Source organism: Mycteria americana, chromosome 5 (genome assembly GCF_035582795.1).
Source record: "Mycteria americana isolate JAX WOST 10 ecotype Jacksonville Zoo and Gardens chromosome 5, USCA_MyAme_1.0, whole genome shotgun sequence".
NCBI lineage: Eukaryota > Metazoa > Chordata > Aves > Ciconiiformes > Ciconiidae > Mycteria > Mycteria americana.
In genome coordinates, this window is record NC_134369.1 from 64,066,655 (window position 1) to 64,090,388 (window position 23,734).

The window sequence follows — 23,734 nt, forward strand, 5'->3', positions numbered from 1 at the left end:
CCCACCCAGTGCCCACAAAAGTCCTTCCCAAATGCACAAGAAATAATCTATGGGATTTGCTAAGAGCTGAACAGAAGCCGGGACAAAGCTACACCTGCTGCACAGCATCAAGTCTTGATGCAAAGCCCCAGCCATGCAGATGCCAGCGAGAACTGGCCACGTTTAGCAGTGGTCTTGGGATTCACGCTCTCACTCTGATGGTTAAGCCCTGAGCTTTGGGTCATGGGAGTCAGGGGGAATCTGTCCTCATTGGCATCTTGCTGCTGGTGCTGGCTAGTCTTGCTGGCAGGCATGCTCAAAACAGTGTTTATGGGCCAGGACCATGGGAAGCAAATTGCCTGGAAGCTGAAAGTGCAGTTGTGTAAAGTGACTCCAGGGAGTGGGCTCTGTGGCTCCAGATCTGCTGCTTGGTGAGGGTTGAATAGTGTGAACCAACCTTTAGGCCCCATCCCTTTCTCTGACCCCAACCTGTTTCTCTAGTCCAAGGTAACACAGTTGAAGAAGTCATCGAGAGGCTGTTATCTATCAAGAAACATCCCAACAAGCAAAAGCGAGCTGAAAACCGGCTGTCTGGGAGTGCGAATGGAGGCATCCAGGCTGAGCTAGAGCCATGTGCACGTGCAGCTCGGACCCCAGCGGGATCATCAAACCCCTCCAAGGCACCAGCACCTCCCTCAGGGCCACCCGCCAACGAAAAGATCTCGTCATCCCAGCTCACAGCCTGCTCTGCTTTGCCAGAGACATCTAACCCTCCACCCAACGCTGCTCCTGCCCCGGCACCTCCACCCCCACCACCTCCACCCCCACCCTCTGGCACAGCAGCCATGACCCCCACGTCCCCCATGATGAATGCACCTCCAGCCCCTCCACTCCCTGGCATCCCTCCACCCCCACCCCCACTGCCAGGCATGGGGGGCATCTCTCCACCCCCACCCACATTGCCAGGTATGGTGGGCATCCCTCCACCTCCACCTCCATTGCCCGGCATGGTGGGCATCCCTCCTCCTCCACCCCCATTGCCTGGCATGGGTGGCATCCCTCCTCCTCCGCCACCATTGCCTGGCATGGTGGGCATCCCTCCTCCTCCGCCACCATTGCCCGGCATGGTGGGTATCCCTCCCCCTCCACCCCCATTGCCCGGCATGGCTGGCATCCCTCCCCCTCCACCCCCATTGCCCGGCATGGGTGGCATCCCTCCCCCTCCACCCCCATTACCTGGCATGGGTGGCATCCCTCCCCCTCCACCCCCATTGCCCGGCATGGGTGGCATCCCTCCCCCTCCACCCCTCCTGCCTGGCATGGCAGGAGATCATATAGAAGCCGTGGTGGCCTCCCAATTCAGCTGCCCTCTTGGCTCGGGCAGGCCTCCCCGCAAGACCGTGAAGACGCCAACGTTGAGAATGAAGAAGCTGAACTGGCAGAAGCTGCCCTCCAACGTGGTGAGAGGTGGGTGCTTCTGTCATAAAGCCACTGCTGCTTTAGGGGTGACCCAGGGGTCTTTGAGTTTGTCAGATGTGGTTGACTCCATTTAGATACAGAACTTCCCTGATTTCCATTACATCTGACCTGCAGAGCTTAAATAAATGAAAGTGGCATGAAACTACTAATTTAATATAACAACCATTCGCACTGAACCAGTAGTTTGGAACCGCTTGTTTATAACTAAAATACATTTAAATTAAAAGAAGGGGGACGGATGGGAATATTTCCCTGATCCACCATGACATGCCTTAGGCTTGAGTTCTCAACAGGCTCTGATCTGGGTTCCCCAGACTTTCGTTCCCCAGTTCATCTATACTTGCATCTGGGTATATTAAAGTCATGAGTAAGACTGCAGGTAAGGATCACATCACAGTTCAAGAAGGACACTGAAAGAATTAGAGCCAGCAGAATTATTGACTTGTCTCTTGATTTTTGGGTTACATTTCCCTGTCCTAGTGGATCCAAAGAGAAGCATGAAATGTGAGAAGAAGCCAGGACAGGCAACGTCAGCTTTGTCCTAGACAAGCAAGGCATCCACTGCATGGAAGGTGGCATAGGTGAAGTCTAAATAAGGCATGTTTTCAATCACAGGAGCAGTTAATTGTTGGGATTATTTCAGTAGAGACTTCTACAGGCACGTTTGAGTGATTTTTTTTTTTTAAAACGATGTTTAAGAAAGTGCAGTGGGAATTAATTCAGGCAGTCCTATAGCCAGCATTATACAAGGAGGCTTGATTGAAAAATGGAGGAAGGTCACAGTCAGAAGATGGCCAGGTTGTGGGCAATCCCTCAGCTAGCATGCAAAGAAGCAAAAATAACATCAGGCATGGGACTAGGAAAGAAATGGATGAGGTCCTTCTCATGCTGATTCGGTTTGCCTACCATGGAGGAGAATGCAGTTGTATGGCCTCTGTGTGCCCAGTACTGCATCCTCTTACCAGCGCATCTTGGGGTGAAGCACCGGGTTTAATTACCCTTCAGGCCCTTTGGATCCTGCCTGTGGGACTTGTCCCTCCTAAATAATTAGCATTTGTTCAGGACTAATATGTCTCTTCTTATTTCATTCATCTTCTGAGAAGTGTCCCTTCTAGCAACTCACATTGCCCCAAAAGCCAGGAGCTTTCAGCTGTCCCTGTAGCCAGTCTGAACACCTTGTCTTTTTTCAGAAAGTCACTCAATGTGGGCTTCAGTGAGCAGCAGCAGTGAGGAAACTATAGAGCCCAATTACACAAGCATAGAGCAGCTGTTTTGCTTTCCACAACCAACCCCCAAGGAGAAAACGGCCGCACCAGTGAAGGCAGAACCGAAGGAGGTGAGGAGGTCCCTCTCATTCTTTCGAATAAAGATCACTGCAGACAGCTCATCTAATACGAGATATCTTCTTTTTCTTTAATGAAGATCACATTTTTGGACTCCAAGAAAAGTCTCAATTTGAACATATTTTTGAAGCAATTTAAATGGTAAGATATGGCCAATTTTCATGACAGTTGACAAAACTTTGAGCAGGTTTTTGCATAATATCTGGAAGGTCCTCATGAAATCTATTCTAGCCAATGCACTTTGGTGGTCTGTGTTGCTGAAACATCTGAACATTTCTCAGTTTGTCCTACATTGTATTTAAAATACTCAGTTTAGGGGTTTAATTATGTTTTTTACATACAACATCCCTGTATGTTGGCAAAGGCATTACATCTCCATGTTACAGATAAAGTGGTGACTTAGGCTGTGAGACACCTCTGGAGGTCAAATCCCTCCTCAAAACAGGGCCAATGGAGAAGAATTAAATTTTCTTTTAAGGTAGTAAAATGCCCAGAGACAGAGGTCTGAGTTGCAGGATTGATCTCTGGCCTTGAGTCATTTGACCAGGGCCAGAAACAAAATTTGGGGCGTAGCAGGGATCCAGGTCCCAATTCTAAGTTAATCATGGGGACATATCTTTCCTTTTGGATTATTGTGACTGTCACTAGGGAAAGCACGGAGCGCTTGCACAGATACATGTCTCAGTAGTGTGTGATTGTGGAAGAGGGGTCCTTGGGTGACGGCTGACTCTGGTTCTCCTCCGTGCAGCTCCAATGAAGAGGTGGCTGCCATGGTCCAGAATGGGGACCGGACCAAGTTCGACGTTGAGGTTCTGAAGCAGTTGCTGAAGCTGCTGCCTGAAAAGCATGAGGTCAGGAGGAAAAATGGTACCCTTAGTTCACAGATCTGAACACACAGTGCAGTCCTGCAGTCTTGATTCTTTATTTCTCATTAGATAGAAAACCTGAAGGCCTTCAAAGAAGAGAAATCAAAGCTAGCAAATGCAGATCAGTTTTATCTTCTCCTCCTTCAGATTCCCAGGTAAGGGTGTTGGTCATAAACTTCAGCCCAATCTTTTTCTTGGTTTACCTCTGGGAAGTTTAAGTTTCTTTATAGGAACCTCACAGACAGACAGTGATGGATATAGCTGTGGATTCCCCCTTCCACCTTAGAGCCATCCCTTTCCCCATTACCCTTAGATGAAGGGCTGTTGCTGCTCCAGCACCTCCTCTCCCTCTGAAGCAGCAGAAGCTGGCCCAGACCTAGGGTCAGACCTGCCCAAAGAGGCCCCATAACTTACTGAAAGGCAGTGCCAAATGCAATGCCAAGACGGGGGACCCATATCTCACACGGTGGTCCGTCTTCTCTTTGCTGATCGCAGTGCATCAGCAGAAACTACATCCCCACTGGTCCCCAAGGCAAGCGGCAGCCCCTCGCCTCCCTCCAAAATCCACAGACAACAGTTTGATGTGGATGTGGTTGACAGCGATGTTGTGGGGTTGCTAGACTTACCGGTGATGTGGGAAGAGGGACACTGTGCTGGCCAAGATCACAGTGCCTTTAAGCTTTGAATCAACTTCTGTCCTTAGCTACCAGCTGCGCATTGAATGTATGCTGATCTGTGAAGAGACCACCGTTGTGCTGGACATGATTCAGCCGAAAGCTGAAGCCATCCGGAGAGCCTGCGAAGGTAAATGACCTGACCTTATTTCTGGATCTTATTTATGACAGGAAGCTTTAAGCCCCCCAGAACTCCCCTGGAGCTCTGCAGCTACCCAGCCCCTCAAAAACTCCTCTGCAGTCCATTCACTGGTTCGCTGCAGAATACAGGATACAGCTTTAGGTATCTCCACTGATGGTCAAAGCCCTTAATAGGACCAGAGATCATTTTCCCTCACCCTCAGCCCTCTTTTTTCTGCAGCAGATGTATTCCTCGGAAACACTTTCAACGGTGAAGCGTTGGAAGCTCGTCAGCCCTTTCAAAGGAGCTGAATTTAGACAGCGGAGCTGGCCCCGTTACAGCTAATTCATCCAGCATTATTTGCCATGTTAAGACCTTCACACAGCAACTTTCTATGCTGCCAGAAAAGCACACCCCGAACTTAACCCAGAAAGTAGTGATGCTTTAGTTTTTCCCTGCCTACAAATGGAACCAGAAGAAAAAGTTTGTTATTTTGGGCTATAGATTGCTGATGCTCCCATTTTGTGAGTACATGGAGAGACTATGCAATAGGTTTTGGCTTCCTGTGGCAAAAACCTCAGGTCCCACTCTGCTGAGAGCAGGATGCTCTTCTTGGCACTGTCAAGGGCCGCCTGTCCTACAGAGCCGGTTCCCCCAACTCCTGCCGGGGGTTTCTCCAGCTGGCATTACAGCTGCCTGCTGGGATAAATTGAAACTTCCCCCAAAAAGTGTCTTCCCAGCAGCCCACTTGTCCTTTTGGAGCTGTTCCTGCCTCAAAGCTGAGTGCTTCAGAAAGCACACCGCTGCAGCGCCCTGTCGTAAGAGCAAGGACAGGGACTGTACCCTTCATGCCCTGGTAATCACCTCCACCATGCGAGACCAAGAACAGGGCGAGTGTGTCTGGTTTTAGGAGCTGACGGATAATCACAGGGCTGTCAGAACTGGCTTCACTGCACAGCTGAACAGAGTCTGCAAGATTAAAATTACAGCCCAGTTATCCTCACCCACACCAGGGTAAATCGAGGTACTTCTAAGGAAGGCAGCGAGTCGATGGCTGTTAGTGAGGAGGGTCCAACTCCAGGTTATGTTCCATTAGGAATGAGAGACCAGATGTAAAGAAAGAAAGAAACGTAAGTCACAAAAACTTTTATTAAGCCAAACTCGTGGAATTGAATCTACATAGAATCAATTTCTCTGCAGGTTGGGCCATTGGGCTGCAGATCTGAAATATCAGATTTGGTTTGGTGAAACTCAGAATCCCAATTTCAATGCAGTTTAGGAAATGATCTGGTGTAACAGAAGCTTTTGTTTAAAAGTCCTTTATGTTTTTCAGATCTTCTGAACAGTCATCGCCTACCACTGTTTTGTCAACTGATTCTCAAAGTTGGAAACTTTCTGAACTATGTAAGGACTTCTTTTGTCTTGTCCTCCCCCCAGTCATTACAGTATGTGGATGATCTCCTTTAGGGTTGTAATTTGGATGGACACAGGAGTTACATCTGCTTTCTTTCTGTCTTGTAGGGAAGTCACACAGGCGACGCTGATGGGTTTAAAATCAGCACTTTACTCAAACTAACAGAAACCAAAGCAAACCAAACCCGCATTACGCTGCTGCACCATATTCTGGAGGTACCACTGCCAAGTCCTGAGCGATAAGGAAGGGGGAGGATTTTATGACAGATGAACAATTTCTCCTACTCTACTTTCAGTTAATGCCACACGCTCATGTTTGTATCCTCCCTGGCTAGCTGCAGTGTCACAAGTTGGGAGCATTTGATTCACTTAGGCTGGCGGAGGCTGCTTGTGGGCACTACTCAGGGAGCTTAAAATAAATTTTAAGACTTGTTCTGGTTTCCTCCAGCATCTTTCCCCGGAATGGCTGGAACTTCCTTTTTCATATTTATGCAATCTGCACATGAGCAGCTGCAAACCACAGAGCACATGACTACCAAAGCTGTCCTGGCTGGTCTGTACCCATTCAGCCCTTCTGCCTTTCCATGGCCTCTCCCTTTTCACAGAATCACAGAATCACAGAATCATACAGGTTGGAAAAGACCTTTAAGATCATCGAGTCCAACCATAAACCTAACACTGCCAAAACCACCACTACACCATGTCTCTAAGCACCTCAACTATGAGATGCTTATTTTCCACCAGACTATGCTTGAGCTTTTCATGCTCCCCTCTAACCCCCATGGCTTTTTTATTCCCTGCATTGCTGGGGTTTTTTTCTTTTTTCTCCATGTTCTGCTCTGCCACCTTCATTCATCAAGGTCCCTCCATTCCAGTTATGCATGTTCACGCCCCACTTTAGCTGGCAGTAGCTTCAGCAACCACAGCCATGAAAGTAAATCATGCAAATAAGATTCATGCCCTTTTAATAACCTCCTGGGACCATAGGAAGTGTCAGACTGCATCAAACCACAGTCCTGCCTCCTCCCATGGCCAAGAGTAGGTGTCTCAGAAGAGGGTAGAAGAAGAGCTCAGCAGCAGGTCAGCTTTGCTTTGAACTATGAACATTAGCCCGCTTTTATAGCCCAGGAGCAATACCTTTCCTCTCTGATCGTGCTGTCCTGTTTTGAATGCGGCTCAGCTCTGCAAGGCAAAGCAAACTGAACGGGGGGGGCAGCAGCAAGACGTGGCACAGTCATCCTTCCCGGGCACTTCTGCCCGTGTCTCTTCTCCCCCGCTTCCTCTCTCAGCTCCTGCCACACAGCAAATAACACTTCCTTCTCTCTTCCCCTTCAGGAAGTAGAAAACAGCCACACGGACCTACTGGAACTGCCAAAGGATCTTGAATATGTTTCAAAAGCAGCAGGGTAAAATTGTGTGTCACTTCCTTCGAATCAAAACCAAAAATAAATCCCATACACATCAACAATGTACCAGAAATTAGGACACACACAGCTGGTATAGCACATTAACAAGATGGCATCTTACTTAGTTTTAACCGAAAGATTTGGTTCATGAATGTTGAAACCCCTTTAATATATAATAGTTCTACTACAGCTGGCAACACTTAGGGCTGAAATTTGCAGAGCATTCAGTTAACGCTGCCTCCCAAGCCCTTCCAAAATCTGCACTGCCTTTGTGGTAGCAGGAGCTTGTGAAGGCCAGCTACCTAGAAGCATTTCTGAAGTGCCTTCAACCAGGGAAAGTGAGCTAATGCCGAGCTCTGAGAGTGGAGAACAGCCCTTTGAATGCATGGGCTTTTTTGGCATTCATCTACGCAGTACACAAAGTTGTAGGTAGACCTGGCAGCCTGTTCATAAGTGCTGCGGAGGGAGGCTGTTTTCCATGAGCTCAGATTGTACAGAGAGTTCAGAGCTCAGATTTCAGTTCAGTGAAGTGGTGGGAAGCAGAGGGACAACCAAACTGCCAGCTCAGACTTGTCCACTCTTTGGCCAGCGCAGGATGCTGGAGTGTCAGCTAATGGTGGGGTTCTGTGTGATTTCAGAATTAATCTTGATATTATACGCACGGAGTCCAATACCAATTTAAAGAAGTTGCTGGATCTTCAGCGAAAGGTCTTATCATCAAACGACGATGTGAAACAACAGTATGAGAAACCTATCCAGGTCAGTAATGGAGCTCCCTTGTGTCTCCTCCATTACACACGCAGAGGCAGTGCGCGGTACATGCACAGCTGAGGAGGCTCATGAGAGGGTGGAAGATAGTGCCACAAGACATGCTCTCAGATTTGGAAATAGGCTGTGATGCCACACAACCCATTGGTGTTTATTTGCCACCTCCACCCCAATCCTAGATACCTAAGGCCCCCACCCCCACTGCTCTCTCCACTCTGTTGTGTGACTCCTCACTTTGAGTGAAGATGTTGACCCTCTGTGTGGATCACCAGACTAAACCCCTTCTCTTGGGATTAAGCTTTGCATTGAGCTTTCCATGTCTTGCTCAAGCCACCCCTGTAAACTGGCAATAGCACAGTCACCAGGAGCAAAGATCATCTGCAAATCTGTTTCTTCCCACCCCATAAGCTCTGCTGGAGTTAAACACCAGGGCTCCAGAGCCCTGCTTAAAGCTCTTACGTTGACATCCTTTTTTCTTTAAGTGAACTTCACTCATTGTCCTCTGGATGGTGTTTTACTGTGTATATTAAATGCATTTCAGGATAGCATTGATGCCTCCAGAAAGCTGGAAGAAGAATTTGAAACCATTGAAAGGAAGAGAGAAGAACTTGCAAATTATCTCTGTGAAGACCCAAGCAAATTGTCCTTAGAGGACATATTTGGCACCATGAAGACCTTCAGAGATCTCTTCATCCGAGCCCTGAAGGTTGGCATCTGCGCGCATGATGCTGAGCAGCCTTAGTACTGGTGCATGCCTCTGCTCCGACAGACAGGGGTGGGACGGGCACCCAAATCTGGTGGGGGGAAGGATGCTGGTTACAGCCCCCTTCTTTCAGCGCTTGGCATGAGGTCACCTGCGGAAGGGGTGCTGATCCCTGCTCCACTGCACCCTCATGCAGTGCTGGTGCTCCTGGCCTGGCCCAGACTCTGGTGATTTGGGCTTTCAGTGCAGCTTTAGCTGCAGAGTCACAAAGACGCTTTGGAGTCAAGTGTGGAAGTTTTAGAGGAACGGCTTTATAAAACTTAACCCTTCACTCCCGCCTGAGCAAACAGGCTCAGAAAGGGGATGTATAGTAAAAAAGCCACCAATTTGGAGAAAATTGTGGCTTCAGTACCTTCCACTTTTGCCTCAGCTAAAGGTCAGGCAGAAGATCTGCGCACCGGAAGGTAGCTGTGTTAGGCAGACCACCACTGCCACCTCCTACTGGGATGTGGCAGAGTCCTGGCCAAGCCAGCCGTCTCCCTCTCACCCTCTTGGCAAGACAGCCCTTATTCCCCATGCCCGTTTTATTTATTGCACAGGATAAGGCCAGAATTTCTCTTCCTTCTTTGCAACCACCTGCAGATCATCTTTCTCTTCATCGGCTTTTCTAGCAGACGTTTAGCCAACCTTCTTATGTCCCTGTTACCTCACTGCAGGAAAACAAGGACAGAAAGGAGCAAGCTGCCAAAGCAGAGAAGAGGAAAAAACAGCTGGAAGAGGAAGAGGGGAAGAGACAGAAGGGAGAAAATGGAAAAGTCAGTGAGTATCTGAAAGAGCTTTAAAAAAGAGAGATGGAGCTGACAGGAGCTCTATGCTGGTCCTGCTTTAATGGACCAGTAGTGGCAATTTATTTTGTGGCTTTCCAGGTGCCGGCTGACTAAAGGCTTTTAGGTGTCTTACAGCCATATCTCAGAATTGACTTTTCACAGTTGCAGCTGGGCAGAGAAGTTAATTTTAGGTTTGCTGACTGAACAGCAGAGAAAAAAAATCAAATTGAAACATGTCAGTTGTTAACTTTTTCAGTTTCTAAACATTACTTTTGAATCCCAAATGTAGCAAGAAACATTTGACTTCTCCCCCCCCGCCCCCGCCAAAATCCCTATATACACTTGAATAGTCTCTCTTTACCACAGACTACTGACATCCCAAAAATCTTGCAGATAACTTAAACCTGCCTTTCTCTGGATGAAAACGAAAGGCACAACTGAAAAGTACAATTGGAAGAAGCTGAGAGGAAAGAAAAATCGAGATTATTTTCCCTCTCTCCCTGTGTCCCCCCCCCCCAAAAAAAAGGCCCCCACTGACACAGATAGCAAACAGGAGGTGTTTCAAGGTCATGGCACATCCAGGCACAAGTCTGGGCAGAGCTGGTGCTACTGGTGCCAGCCTGTAGCACCCAGACTTCGGCGTAAACCCTTTGACTTCAGCCAGGACATGCTGCTGCAGGGGCACGGAGCACAGGCTGCTCCCAGGCCTGGCACTGGTGCCTTGCTCTTGCCCAGTGGTTGCTTGTACCGGGACAGCAGTACCTGCCCCAAGCGATAGCATCACTGCAAAGTGTCCTTCTGCCCCATCTCATGGGCAGATTTAACACCCGTCTCTCTCTATCCCAGTTAAGAAGGGGGTGGTGAAGCAGGAGGAGGTGTGCGTCATCGATGCGCTGCTGGCCGACATAAGGAAAGGGTTCACGCTGAGAAAGACAAAGAACAGACACGAGTCAGATGCACTTCCTAAAACCTCACCTGCAGAGAGCCCAGAGGAGAGCCAGTCTGGTAAGGACACAGACCCGACTGTACCTGCAGCTATTCATTCCCATCTGCCTTGGAGCCTGAGCCAAGCACACAAGCAAGAAGCCGTTGTGTTTGCATTTGGGGCATTTTATTTAAGGATGCTCTGCAGCCGGTGCTGTGGAGAAGAGGAGCAGAGAGCCCTGAGCTGTTGCCAGCCAGGTCTGCCCCAGAATTAGCAGCAATTGGGAGCGGCATGGCCTTGTACCCATGCTGATAAACCCTCCGAGAGGCATGGCCCATGAGTCAGCCACAGTACCATGCTGATGGGTGCTGGTGTCATCCCCACACGAGTCCCCTCCGTGCTATTGAGTCTCAGTAGCACAGCTTGTCAGTGCCTTGGAGACTGCTGCACCCTGTCTCAATCTACATTTGGGAGTCTAAAGCAGCCCTTAAAAAAGACCAGAAACCCCTATTTGCAGAGGGACCCAAGTCCTTTAGGTGCTTGTTAGGAGATGCCCATGGGTTTAGCTTTTCTTTGGTCTTATGACCTCAGTGTCAGTGCACGTTAGAGAAGTCCAAGGACATTGGCCTACCATAGAGCCTGACTTGTGCACTGTGGCTCTCCTAAACCTGCTTTGCAAGGGCAGGATTAGGCTGGTTGATGGGCAGTTTTGAAGTCCTCATGCAGCCAAGCCAGCAGACTCAGCTGGTTCAGGACCTCGCAGGTGGGTTCCCTCTTCCTGCCATAGGCTTTCAGACACCCCTGCAAGTCCGGCGGCTTCCATGGAAGTCAGCCGGTTGGCAGCAAGGACACATAAACACCTGATGAAAACAGAGGAGGGGCTTTGCTGAGCTGGAGCCTTGGAGTCCAACGGGGGTGACCGCATGGGGTATAAGGAGGGGAGGTACAGGGAGGATAAAATGGTACTGTCTCTGCATAGCTGCTTTAAGGCCAGGGCACCCTCTGCAGGCACCTGCTCTCCCAGTGGCAGAAACACCTTGGTCAATCCAAGGTGCAACTCTGCAGCTTTGGCTGACTGCATGGTTTTTGTTTAAAGGAAAGAGCCTTAAGGATCCACAAGCAGCAGGAAAGCAGGTCGATGATAAGACCAAGCAAAACAACGACGGTCATCCCTCAGAAAGCGCTCCCCACTCAACCGCTGCCCTGTTGGAGATGGGTGGAGATGCTACAAATGCCTCAGCTTCAAACCAGGCATTATCTAAAAACAATGCTGGAGGAAATTTGCCACCAGAGTCCCGGACGGAAAGCCCCTCAGTAAGCTTGGTAGAAGCTGATGGGGCCAGTCAGCCCATGCCAGGTACCGGAATGGAGCAGGCAGACAGCTGGGCAAGCCTCCAGCCGAGCACAAAGAGCGGCTCTATTGCCTTCTCTTCTGTTAACATGGGCATGGGGATAAGGTTTGCGAGCAGCAGTTCAGGCACTGCTCTGAGAGACCAACTCAATGGGTCCATCTCAGATGGCGAGGACAAGGAATGCCCAGCTGATGGCTTGGAAAGCTACAGGATGGCACAGGAGCCAGAAACCTGGCCGAGCGAGACCGGAGTCGACCCTGGCAGTGCTCAGTCCGCTCCCTGCGATGAGGCTCATCGGGCAGAGTTGAAAGAGATGGCAAAGGAAAATGTAGACCCTGGTACAGACTCGCTGTTGGACACCTCTCAAGAGAAGTCCTTCTCAGAGGAGCCAGCCACCGACTCCTCTTGTTCAGCAACGCTCCCCCCAGGGCAAAGTCCCACTGACAGAGAAAAGCAGAGGCCGTCCGGGAAACGGAGGAAGAAGAAGAGGCACAGCAAAAGCTACTCAGGTAGCCTATTTCATATATAGCCCTTGGGGACTGAGTTAAATTGGGGATGCTTCCTCATATATTTTTATATATCTGTTTCTTCCCACTTTGAGGTCCAATGCCCCCTGCCCCTATAGCCACTGTTTCATAGAGCTGTTATTTCTTTAAACCTGAAAGAGATTTTAAAAGAAAAACACAAGCATTGTTCATTCTCTTGACATTTATGAGTAGTTTATAGGGGTAATGATGAATCAATAATTAAAAAGCCCATTACACATACGCAGTAAAGATGGCAATAAGCACATCTGTCAAGTGTGCTAAAGACAGCTACAAGGCACGGTTATGTGCAAACAAGAGCTCCATTAGACTCCAGAGCAGTGATTAAGAGCAGTTAATACTGGGTACTTAATCAGCGATCACCCCCTGTCAACTACTTATAAACACATAAAACCGGCAACATCAGCACTGCCATGGGGTTGTTTGGTTTTTCCTCTCCTAAGCCTCGTTGCAAGAGCACTTTGCCTGCAGTGACTTAACAGCCTGCCCCAGGGGTACTTCAGGTAGCTCCTGAACATCAGGCCCTCAAGCCATCGCGGCAGGGTGAGGGGAAAAAGTCAACAATTAAAAAAGAGCATCTTGCTGATGCTCCTGCGAAGGATCGTATTTGGCCGGCTTAATTGGTCCCTCGCACTGGGCTGCCCCGCTGGTGCCAGGAGAGAGCTCGGCCGCCGGAGGCATGGAGCCACCCAGGTCTCCGCCTCATGGCGAATGTCCACAGCCGGTCCCAAACCTGGGAAGTGCATCCGAGTCCCTCAGATTCTACCAAGCTGAAGCTGCCCTTGGGTGGGTACTTTAATCCCAAATTAAAGGGATCCCAAATTAGAGGTGCCTCATAGGGAAGACACATGGGTCTGTCAGCCTTTAGAAAGATGCAATATCCTGTTCAAAGCCTGTTTTCTGCAAGATCCTGGGGTCAAACAAATGCGCAGGGAAGTGGTGGAAGTCTCTTTTTGTCAATGTTTAATGTTTGTCTTTCCAGGGAAGGTGGAGGAGAAAGGAAAGGAGGGCTTGAACACCCACTGCTGAGAAAGACGGTGTGGGTTGAGCATCCACCACAGAGGGACTTACCCCTGTAACGCCAGCATGCCCTGGGGCTGTAGTTATTTATGCTTCTGAACACGCCACCTTCCCCTGGTTAAAAAACAAGCCACAAACCAGAAGTGTTTTCCCAGAGCAGTGGTTCCCAAACTTGCTTCCCAGGAGGCAGCAGGAGGAGCTGCAGCAACGGGAGCTCCCCACACTCCCAGCCGTGGCAATGCTTTCCTGACATCTGAAATTAGTATTTCTGGCTTAAGGAACTGATCCCCCAAAAAGCCACGGGGCTCCCTGGGCACCCAGGGATGGTGTCGTAGGAACCTCTCTGCTACTAGACAATGTTTTCATTATAAAAAGTTCCCTGTTGTTACATTTGCCTTGCCATGATCAGCTTTATTTAGTGTTTGTCTTTTGTTTAAAAGCAGAGGTTGAGACTGATACCGGAGATAATAAAACAAAAAAAGGTTGTGTGGTACAATGAGGTATGTAAACTCGCAAAGGTGTTTCTATGTGAACTAACCACAGCATTGGGACTTTACAGACCTAATCAGTATTCAGCATATCAGCTAAGCTTTTTGTCTTTGTGTCTAATCACAAATACATGTAAAATAAATTTGTTACTCTGATTTTTACTCTCCAGGGTGTTGATCTGGCGTTGAGTGGAGTCAGTGCTGATCTCCCCTTGACACAGGGTCATAGCCCACATGTCTGTCCTCTGTTAGCAGCAGCCAAACCTCCTTTCCCTGCAGATAATTAAAAGTCATTATTCTAACCAAGTGAATCCAGCTTCATGTGATAAACAAAGTCCTTGCTTTGATCCCATTATTTTCTCAAAAACTGTAAAAATGCAATTTCAGTACCTACCTCCTGCAAAGAACAATGTTTGCTTTGCTTGCGGGTAGCCACCTCCTTCCGCACTGTTTAAATATAGGTATCTGGAAAAGGGAATAAAACACCGGACCCGGGAAGAAGAACTAGTTGGGGCAAGATACCAGCTCCAACTCAAAGCCAAATTCAATTCCAGAGTTGCAAGCGAAGCAGTGCGTTGGAACAAACGGACCATGCACACTTCAAGCATTGGAACAGGCTGCCCAGAGTGGTGGTGGAGTCACCATCCCTGGAGGAGTTCAAAACACATGTAGACGTGGCACTTCGGGACATGGTTTAGTAGGCATGGAGGTGTTGGGTTGATGGTTGGACTAGATGATCTTAGAGGTCTTTTCCAACCTTAATGATTCTATGATTCTACTTCTTACGTGCATTAATGCAGCTTTCTGGGATGGGGGTGGAGGGGTGTGATTTGGCTTTTGTCCCCCCCCAGAATAATACAGGTAAACCCAATTTCTAGTGAAACTGTGTACCAGGTTCCCTGCATCCTTCATTGATGCTGGCAACATACAGTTGCCCCTCAAAAGAAAACTTAAGGCGTTTCAGGATGCGACTTTCATTTGCAAAACTTTACCTGTTTTTACAGCAAGTAGAAAGAAAAGCAAGAAAAAGAAACAATCGAAACACCCACTGTACTGAAATTGCATAGTTACGCATTGTCCTTTCCACGCTGATGAGTATCTCTTATGAACTGAATCAATCTTGTCAAATCTTTCACTGTCTGGTTTCCTGAAAGGAATGTATTTATTCTCCAGCACCCCCAGTGCCCGGGGCTGGGAGCCCGGCCAGGAGCCCTGCTCCCATGCAGCCCAGCGGCCCCGGCCCCTTCCCAGCCCCTGAGGTGGTAGAGAAAGGTGGCAGAAAAATCTCTGCAGGATTTCCACACAGGGTTGTTTTTGTTCCTGCACCTGAAGCATCATTGCTAGCAAGAGAAAAGGAGATATAAATTGGATAGTTACAGTCCCGACTCACTCCTGCCCTCCTCTTGGCCCTTCCCGTGCCGTACCACAGGATTACATCAAGTGGAAAAGGGAAGTAGCTCTGTTGGTTTAAAAATCCTAAGGAAGATGTGCAGCAAGAGCAGAAAATAGTAGCAGTGAGACACAGGAAAGAAATGTGTCAGGACCAGTGGTCGTGCTGCACAGGGAGGGCAGCTGAAACCGTGAGTTAAGTACAACTTGGATTATGTGTGTTTTAAGCACAGGGATTCCAGCATGCAGGCTTAAAAAAACCCATCATATTTGAAAAAAACAGACACAGAGAGAGCTTTGAATTGCCCTTAGAAGACACAGGAAAGCAATATAGAGGAATGCATGGACAAACAGTACCTTTATGAAGTGACCGAGTCAGGCAGCAGTTTCAGCGCGCCCGTGAACTGCAGTGCCTGGCACAGCCGCGTCATGCCGGCAGCGCCCGGCTGTGCTTCAGTGCCGGGAGGGCAGAGCCGAGCTGCACCTTGAAACCTGCAATTCTCTTTTTCCTCTGCTCCCATCTTTATGTCACTTGGAAAGGTTAGAGGAAACAAAAATCCTTTTGCTTCTCTTAGTGTCTAGCCACAGTGCTTCCTCACCCAAATGCAGCTCGAGTCCGTCCCTCTTGATATGACACTCCGCAAGCCGAGAGTGCTCCCCATCAATATTTTTTCCTAGGATGTTCCACCTCTTTTTTTTTTTTTAATTTTATTGACTGTCCCAAGTGCACATGGTCTGTTCAGGTCACAGCACCAGTTCTCTTTTGGTGCAGGATATTTCTCTCTCTGGTAGCTTTGCTGGATGTGGAAGTTGCTGGGTCCCAGTGAAACCGCAGGAATCTTCTTCCTTCTTGTGCAGATCCAGCTGCAGGGATCAAGACTGGATGCCCTTATCAGTTTTTAGAGCTTCGGTAACAGCAGCAGAGTAACAGCAGGACCAGACTGTGGCTCAAATAATATTTCAGTAAAAGACTGTTGTAATCAGCTGCTGAGCTCTTGCCTCACCTTGACTATATCTTGTTATGCAGCAATTTCTGTATTAATGTTAATGTTCTTTAAGTGTCAGCTTTTACACCCAAAGAGTGGTATTCTACATTATCTCCGTGTTCCTGAAAGAAATGGTTAAGCCTGTTTTCCCATGGAATCAAGGCACTGGTGGTCACACTGTGTTCATATGTGTGCTGGTAACATCTGAACTCATTTCCAACCAAATCTGAAAGAGCTTGAAGAAGAACCATTTAACAAAAGCTGACAGTCAAACAGAGGAGAGACGGTACAAATGCCTGGACTCAGGAGAGATGCTGTTTGAGTTCCCTTGTCTTAGACCCTAGAGAATCACTGCAGACAAATGTTCACGTCTGTTTGTGCAACTCCCTTTTTCCTCTCCTGCCATCTTTATGTCACTTAGAAAGGTTAGGGCAAACAAGTCTTGGAAGCACAAATCCATAAGCAACCAGGCTTTGGCAATTTCCCTGCTCACAAATCTACTTGATTTATTCCCTAGAAAATAAAAGAACAAACCAAACAGGGAGCATAGGCCAGTGCTCCAAGACCACAGCCTGGTGAGGAGGGAGGAAGGGGCAGGAGGGGACACAGCGCTGCCTGCCAGCAGCTACGACATGCACATGGCACAGCGGGACGTCAGCCTCCCCCTGCAAAGAGACAGCAGGGCTTGAGAGTCAAGGTTTTCCTTCTTTTTTTTTTTTTCTTTCATTGTTTTCCTTTAATTCTGGAGAACCAGATGCTTCACCTCCCCTTCTGCAGACTCAGTACTGTCTGTGGGCAGTTTTCTAATGGACCACAAGAAAGTAATCAAGCTAATGCTCATCTTCCTATGGCCTTTGCCTTCATGTCTGTCATTAGAAATGGTATTTGCTTTGGTTATGGAGTGAGACAAGCTCTTAAAAATGACAGTGTGCCACCCCATCCTTCTGACAGTCCTGCTACATCCTCTAGATTTAGGAAGTTCAGCAATTTAATATCTAGAAGCATATTCCAATATTCTGCTCGGAAAACACAAGCCTCATGTTGTTGGACTGAACTAGTGCCCAGCTCAAAAGTAAAGTTGCCCGAACTCTTCAACATCAGGATCAGTTCTGGAAACATGAGGTGTTTATTAAGTACATAAAGATTTAGCTCTACCTGGTTTTAGGTTATCTGAAACTGGTTTCCCTAGTAGCACCCCGACCGTTAGATAACACACACATGTAAAAACACACCGCTTTTGTTTTATAGCTGCAAATAATTTGCATTTCCCCCTCCTCCCGCAGGTGTCACGGCAAGGCAGAAGAAATAACAGAGACCCAGAGAACCTCTCTCACGTCCCTGGAGTGCTGCCAGCTTCTCAGAAGCCGGGTTCTGCATCGCCGAAACGCTACCGTGGTCACCTCCGCCCCTCCAGGACGCGCCGCTTCTCCTCACGCAGCCTTTCCCTCCCCTCCCCAAGACCCAAAGAGCCTCCCCGGAGACTTCGGCCCCCTCGTCCCGTGCCTTACGCCGGGGGCCCACGGGGACGGGGGACGGTTCTGCGCCCGGCGGCCTGAAAGGGTCAGACCTCTCGCCCGCTGTCTTCAAAGCCAAGTCTTTCAACCTGCTCTTAGGCCAAACTCCTCTTGAAACGACAGCTGAGTGTGGCCCAAGAAAGGACCGCAGTGTTTAGCCCTCAGAGAAATTTTAAAAATAGCAGTGCCTCAACTAAATTAAGGGTATAAATTAAGCAGTGGCTGTACCATCACAGGTGGAAGCGCGCTACTCCCTCTTCTCACCGCCCACTGACAATTTATATTGGATCAGGTCCAAGACCCAGATCAGACAAATGTATTTTTACTCTCAATCATTTAAAGCAAGGGAAATTGGTTACAGGGAAAAAAAAGTTAAAAAAAAAAAAAAGTAGGTATTTTAGTAAGCATATGGCCATATAAACAGTGTCTGGTTCCTACACGATGCTTATGTGCAATTAAGCTGAAGCTCATCAGTAGTCTTGCAGTAGTCTTCTCACATGCACAGATGCATCCATCAACTTCTGGAGAACCAGGGCCCCAGTTCCTGTTATTAAAGCACCAGAAAGAGGTTTTCCAGAGTGCTCTATTGGACACATTTTCAGCTCATCCTTTAGTAAATCTTTGGGTTTCAATGCCATTGTCAGCTGCTTGCACCCAAAAGTCTTTGTGTTCAAGCTGCAGAACGTGTAGATTCATGTTACTTTTGCTTTAAAACTGGGAGTGTGCAGTATTGTGTTTTCAAAACTCAGAGCGTTATTTCTCAAGTTTTGTAATAACATTGTATCATAGTTTTGTACATAGCTGTCCATTTAAAATGATCTATGTTTGTTGAATCTATGGTGTGATACTGTGCTGAAACATGAATCAAGTGGAAGAGCTGGGTATGTTTAAGAATTATGCCTTTATATGGTAACTCACTGTGGCTAGACTAATGTTCAGGCTAAAGCTTATTTTGCTTTGCTTAATGGGACTTGTAATGTCCTTGTAATACTGAAAACTTTGCTGGACTAAGTCAGAAGTTAAACCAAGAATTAAATCACCGGTTTATTTTAACCAAAGCATTGCTATGAGCATATTGAGAATCGGTTAACAAAAGCAAAGATCAGCTGAGAGCAGACGCCTGGGCAGCTTCAGTTCAGGAGACCCCGCAGAGCAGCACAGCCCCGTTGCAGCTGGAATCCCGTCCCCGGCTGGCAGAAGCAGGCAGAGCCCCACCGTTCCCTGCAGAACCACGTAACCCGCCCCAGGTTTGACTCGCAGGACTGTCTCTATCACATTTACAGGCTTCCCCTTTTTCTTCCTCTTTTCCAGTCTCAGAGCACATCACTCAAAGCATCAGTCCTTTTGCTCCCATTAATCCAGCTTCTCTGCTCTCACATTAGACCCCAGGCTACAAAAATCTGAGTATCAAACACGTTTTCCCAGCAGCTTTGCAACCTTCGTGTTTCCAGCAAGAGCCTTCCAGCAGCCAGCCTCCTCCTCCTCCTCCCCACCCTGCTGTTTTATCAATAGGAACAACATCATTTTGAGATTCAGGACTCGGGAACAACCAGGCTTTCTGGGTGTCACCTAGGGAACCTTACCTGCCGATGCCCCACAGGCTGCTCTCCTCAGATGCTGCAGCAGGTGTCCACTTCTCCATCTCGGTCTTTCAACTACCCCCATTTCCAGCTAGAGAGAGCAGCTCTTTTCGCACAGCCAGAGGTTTTTTTGCTCTGCGTTCTTACCTCGGCCTCCAAAGAGCGGGTGTTTGGCATTGTCTTTCCAGTGCCCTCAAGAGTTTATGGAGAAATGGGTTATTTTGAGCCACTGCCTGTTCTCTGTTCCGTAGTCATCTGTGAAAACTATATTAAATTATCTCTACAATCACATCCCAATAAGCAGGCTGAAGCACAGCATTCATAATTTATTACTCCAGAGCAGCTCTGCTTCCATTACAGTGATTATTTAAGAAGAACAGGGGGACAGAGTGAGAGCAGGCCAAAGAAAGATGTTCAACTGGGATGTGCAGTTTTGCTCCATTTGTGACCTTGAAATAAAGCTCATGATCCTGAAGGTTTTTCAGTGGTTGCAAGGCCAATTTAATTGCTGGTAAAAACAACATCACTTGCAGCTACTTCAACAGGTCTGTGGTCATTTAAGCCAACAGTGAGTTTGGACCTCAAAAAAGAATTCTTGTGGTATATTACAGCAACTGCACATGGAGTCCAGTATGTAAACCAGCCTGTGAACACCACAAGTTTCTCACTGCCAAATAACTGCATATTCCTTAATTAAGTATTGGCAATGTGATAAAATGAATCTATGGAAGAAATCAGCATAAGTCTTTTCCAAGTATTTCACACCAGAATTCAGATATGTTTAATGGGATGGATTTTCAGGGTTTGGGTTTTTTTGGGTTTGGTTTTGGGTTTTTTTTTTATTTCAATATTGAAAATATTTCAAAGTTTAGAATAAAATAAGTACTTGACAAGTTTCCTCTCTCTTGTGGGGATGGGGAAGGCCTATGATTCACCAGAATATGTCCATCAAAGTTCTATACTTTCCACATAGTTTATAAAACACCTAAACATATCATTGTTGTATATGCTAGGTAATAATTATCCATTGTTTTCTGTCAAAGAAACAGAGATGTGTAAGCGGAGCTATATCTAGTACATGAGCACCACCACAGCGTTGCACTGTACTTAGAGCATGGCTGAAATCTCTGCATCCAAAGTTATTCCAGTGCCTTTCGCTTTGAGCATACCATTTGGTCTTCTCCTACATTCAGTAGAGCAGAGGGGGCTGAGAAATACCTTCTGTCCTGGTTAGAAAGAGAGAGGATAAATTGAAATAGAAGAAAAATGCATGAGCCTGTTTCAGCAAAATTAACCAGTTTTCATTTTGTCTAAACATAAATCCTGGTTCTACAGCTTCATATTTCTGGTTTTCTGTACACAGTGGTCTGTACACACATACAAGCTTACCAATACCAAAAGTCAGCACTGTACCAATCCTAGCTCGCCCTAGCTCGCTCTATCTATCTATGTGGTAATAGTCACAGCCATGAAACATGGGGGAACATGTTAGTCATGGGGTTATGTTCACCTAATGCATCTGAAAGCAAATACAGTCATGAACCAATTCCATCACGAGCCACATTTTCTTTGGTCACCTCACAATTAAGCTGTGGGCAGGGTATGAAAAACAGCTTTGCCATGTCTAGAAGTGTGACTACAGAGGGTTAAAAATGGGGCAGTGACAGTGAAGGGACCTCGATGGGTGTTCGCAATTACTACGCAGTGACAATCTCGCAGAATAACCGCATTGTTTGCAGGATTTGCAATGGCAATGCAGGTCCATAGTAAAGAAAAAGGTTTCCAACTCCTTAGTGTAAAGCAGGTACCAGACCTTGAATGCCAGTGGAGAATTTGATCACTGCAAGTTCATCAGCATATCCAGCACTGTAAGTGTGACTCACTCCTTCATCCGTGCTGTGCTAGCACTTAATTCTCATTAGGGACTCTAAGGCTCTCCTTGCTGCAGCATGAGCAACTCTTGTAAGAACTGTGCGTGACAATTCATACAGAGCCAGGTGTCGGGAGGAATTAGCAGGAGCTCTGCTCTTCCCTAATGGAGACTTTAAGCAGACTCAGCTTACGTTACTGAAAGTCAGAAGACGAGAATCACTCTGTGACAGTCAGCTCCTATCAAGTCAGTTTAGATACACTCCCAGCCCATCAAAGTAGTTTTTTTCTAGGATTAGCAGTCTTTGCTGATGACACCTACATTATGGTTACGGTTGGTTTGCCCTGCTCTGGGCATGCAGAACCTGATGTGTTTGTTTAGTACTTAAGCAGCTTCATACAACATAATCTGCAGTGAGTTTAGTCATGAATTGGTGACAAGTAATTACCAAATCCATCAGTCAGAATGGATGGAGAAAGTCAGAGCTACCACAGAGAGATAGGGTTTGCCCAAAGAAGAAGAGGCAGCCCAGGCAAAAGGTGTAACAGATCTATAATGTCTCCTGCTGTGAACCTTTGAAACCCACAACTTGATTTTGTAATCTAAATGAAACCCCCAATAGCACACAATTTCTGGGAGTGATCCTTTGAGGCCAACAGACTTTTTCTATACACTTTGCCATGTTTTGTAGTCTCCATTCTTCATAGCTCAACTAGACAAAACCATAGCTGATCTGATCTTTAGTGGTGGTGATAGCCCTCTGAATGGGAGCTTGGACAAGACCATTTCCAGGGTCCCCCCGCAACCAACATTTCTTTGATTCTTTGTTCAGCAAGAACCCGATACAAGAGAAGCAGAGTAGTTCAGAAAAGATAGTAGTAGGAGTTCAGAAACCCTTTCATGTCTATACATTAATCCTCTTTGGTGAACTGGTATCACGTACTCAGAAGAATATGCCCCAGGGGTAGTGACTACGTTCACCATAGCAGCAGTCTATAAACCCATCCTGAATCACAGACTAATGGTTTGCTTCTCTAGAAGACCTCCTTAATTGGAGAGACCCCATGGAGAACAGGAGGACAGAAGGGTTTTTCTCCCTCCAGGTACATTCAACTGCTCTACCTCACTTGCAGAGGTCTAGAGGACAGAGGAGAGACCCTGACCACCACAAGGCAAGTTCTGTGGCATGGCTGCCTGCAAGTCTGGGTGCAGACCACAGCATTACCGCCTGTAGATTAAATGACAGCCAACATGGCAATCTCTTCCAAACCATGACCTATCTCAAACCTAGCAAACATCCAAAGATTAAAGCTATTATATCCTGTCAACTAATCTCTTCAGCCATACAAGCCCCAGTTAAAGTAACTGCCAAAATTCCTTTCCATTTTGAAGAGTTCATCCCTACTCTCTACAAAGCCCTCAGTTAGTCCTACAACCCACCTTCTCCCAGCCTCCGACCTTTCACAGCTCATCCCTGTACTCTACATACATCTTCACATGGCTCCTTGGTTGAACTGCCTCACCACCCTACTGCAGGGCACAAAGCCCAGCAAAGGGGTCTTAGCAGCAGTCTCTTCCAAGGTGTGCCACCCACAGCTGCTGCTGCTGGTCCAGGCTCCGTCTGCAGCAGATCCCAAGGCTCCTGCCTTCCCTCCAGCTAGCAAAAAGTGCAGCCAGTTCCCTTAGAGGGCTCTTTAATTAACTCCATCACTAGGATCGAGCCCACAGGCATTAAGCACATAGACTTCACAGCCACCCTCCAGCCAGAGGAGGTAGTAACAGTACTGCAGAGGCAGTAACAGAGTGAAGAGCGAGCACTTTTACTTTGTTTCCAACTGCTTCCAGCTTTTTGAAATGAGAAAACGGAGGCACAGCAGTAGCTGGATCTTAATAAGGGAGAGGTGGGTAACTTGCTAGATTGCAAAGACTAAACAGGTTTTTGGCTGCCAAAGCACTGAAATGAAATGCCGGGGACTTGGGTAACTGGGATCACCATTTTCTGCCACTGGCTTCCTGAGTGGCTGTGGGCAAGCCATTTCTCTGTGCCTCAGTTTCCCCATCTCTAAAATGGGGGCAATAGTATCCTTTGAAACGCTTTGACAACTGGTGGTGAAAAACACCAAAAAGAAATATTGTTAGCAATATGCAAAAATAAAATCATACTTCTCTTTTTCTCTTTTCTGACATAACATGTTTGCAGCCATATTAGAGTCAAAACAAAATGAAGAGGTTAACTTTCAAAGAACTACTGTTCCCCTAAGACCTCTCTGAACCCAGATTGCAGAAAACCCTTGGAAACCCCTAGGAACGCATCTGAAAGGAAGAGGGTGACACTTATAGCTACAAGATTGTTTGTGCAAGAAAGGATTAAGATCTGTAGTTTCTTCTGCTTCTTATTTTTATCCCTTTAAGAATCATAAACATCAAGAATAAATTACACCTGTTGAAAAGTCAACAGTGAAGAATATCACACTGGGAGCTTCTTA

At 47.3% G+C, this 23,734-nt stretch overlaps 1 protein-coding gene across 8 annotated transcripts in view; it reads left to right on the forward strand.

The window, feature by feature from the left end:
- Positions 1–20,589, forward strand: part of INF2 (inverted formin 2) — a 42,622-nt gene extending 22,033 nt beyond the window's left edge. Inside the window, exons 8-23 of one of the 8 annotated variants that reach the window (XR_012776014.1) lie at positions 481–1,446; positions 2,649–2,794; positions 2,881–2,942; positions 3,550–3,652; positions 3,737–3,822; positions 4,371–4,471; positions 5,796–5,866; positions 5,984–6,091; positions 7,211–7,281; positions 7,920–8,040; positions 8,591–8,755; positions 9,469–9,571; positions 10,426–10,584; positions 11,601–12,365; positions 16,802–16,981; positions 17,568–20,588. Coding sequence is in view for 5 of the 8 variants with exons in the window: in XM_075503702.1 (XP_075359817.1) it covers positions 481–1,446; positions 2,649–2,794; positions 2,881–2,942; positions 3,550–3,652; positions 3,737–3,822; positions 4,371–4,471; positions 5,796–5,866; positions 5,984–6,091; positions 7,211–7,281; positions 7,920–8,040; positions 8,591–8,755; positions 9,469–9,571; positions 10,426–10,584; positions 11,601–12,365; positions 13,862–13,920 (3,086 nt within the window). In the remaining 3 variants the exon portion in view is untranslated. Of the gene's footprint in view, positions 1–480; positions 1,447–2,648; positions 2,795–2,880; positions 2,943–3,549; positions 3,653–3,736; positions 3,823–4,370; positions 4,472–5,795; positions 5,867–5,983; positions 6,092–7,210; positions 7,282–7,919; positions 8,041–8,590; positions 8,756–9,468; positions 9,572–10,425; positions 10,585–11,600; positions 12,366–13,383; positions 13,922–16,801; positions 16,982–17,567 lie in introns of those variants that run through there. The other 7 variants (XR_012776015.1, XM_075503705.1, XM_075503704.1 and 4 more) reach the window with 7 other exon arrangements.
- Positions 20,590–23,734: the final 3,145 nt, after the last annotated feature.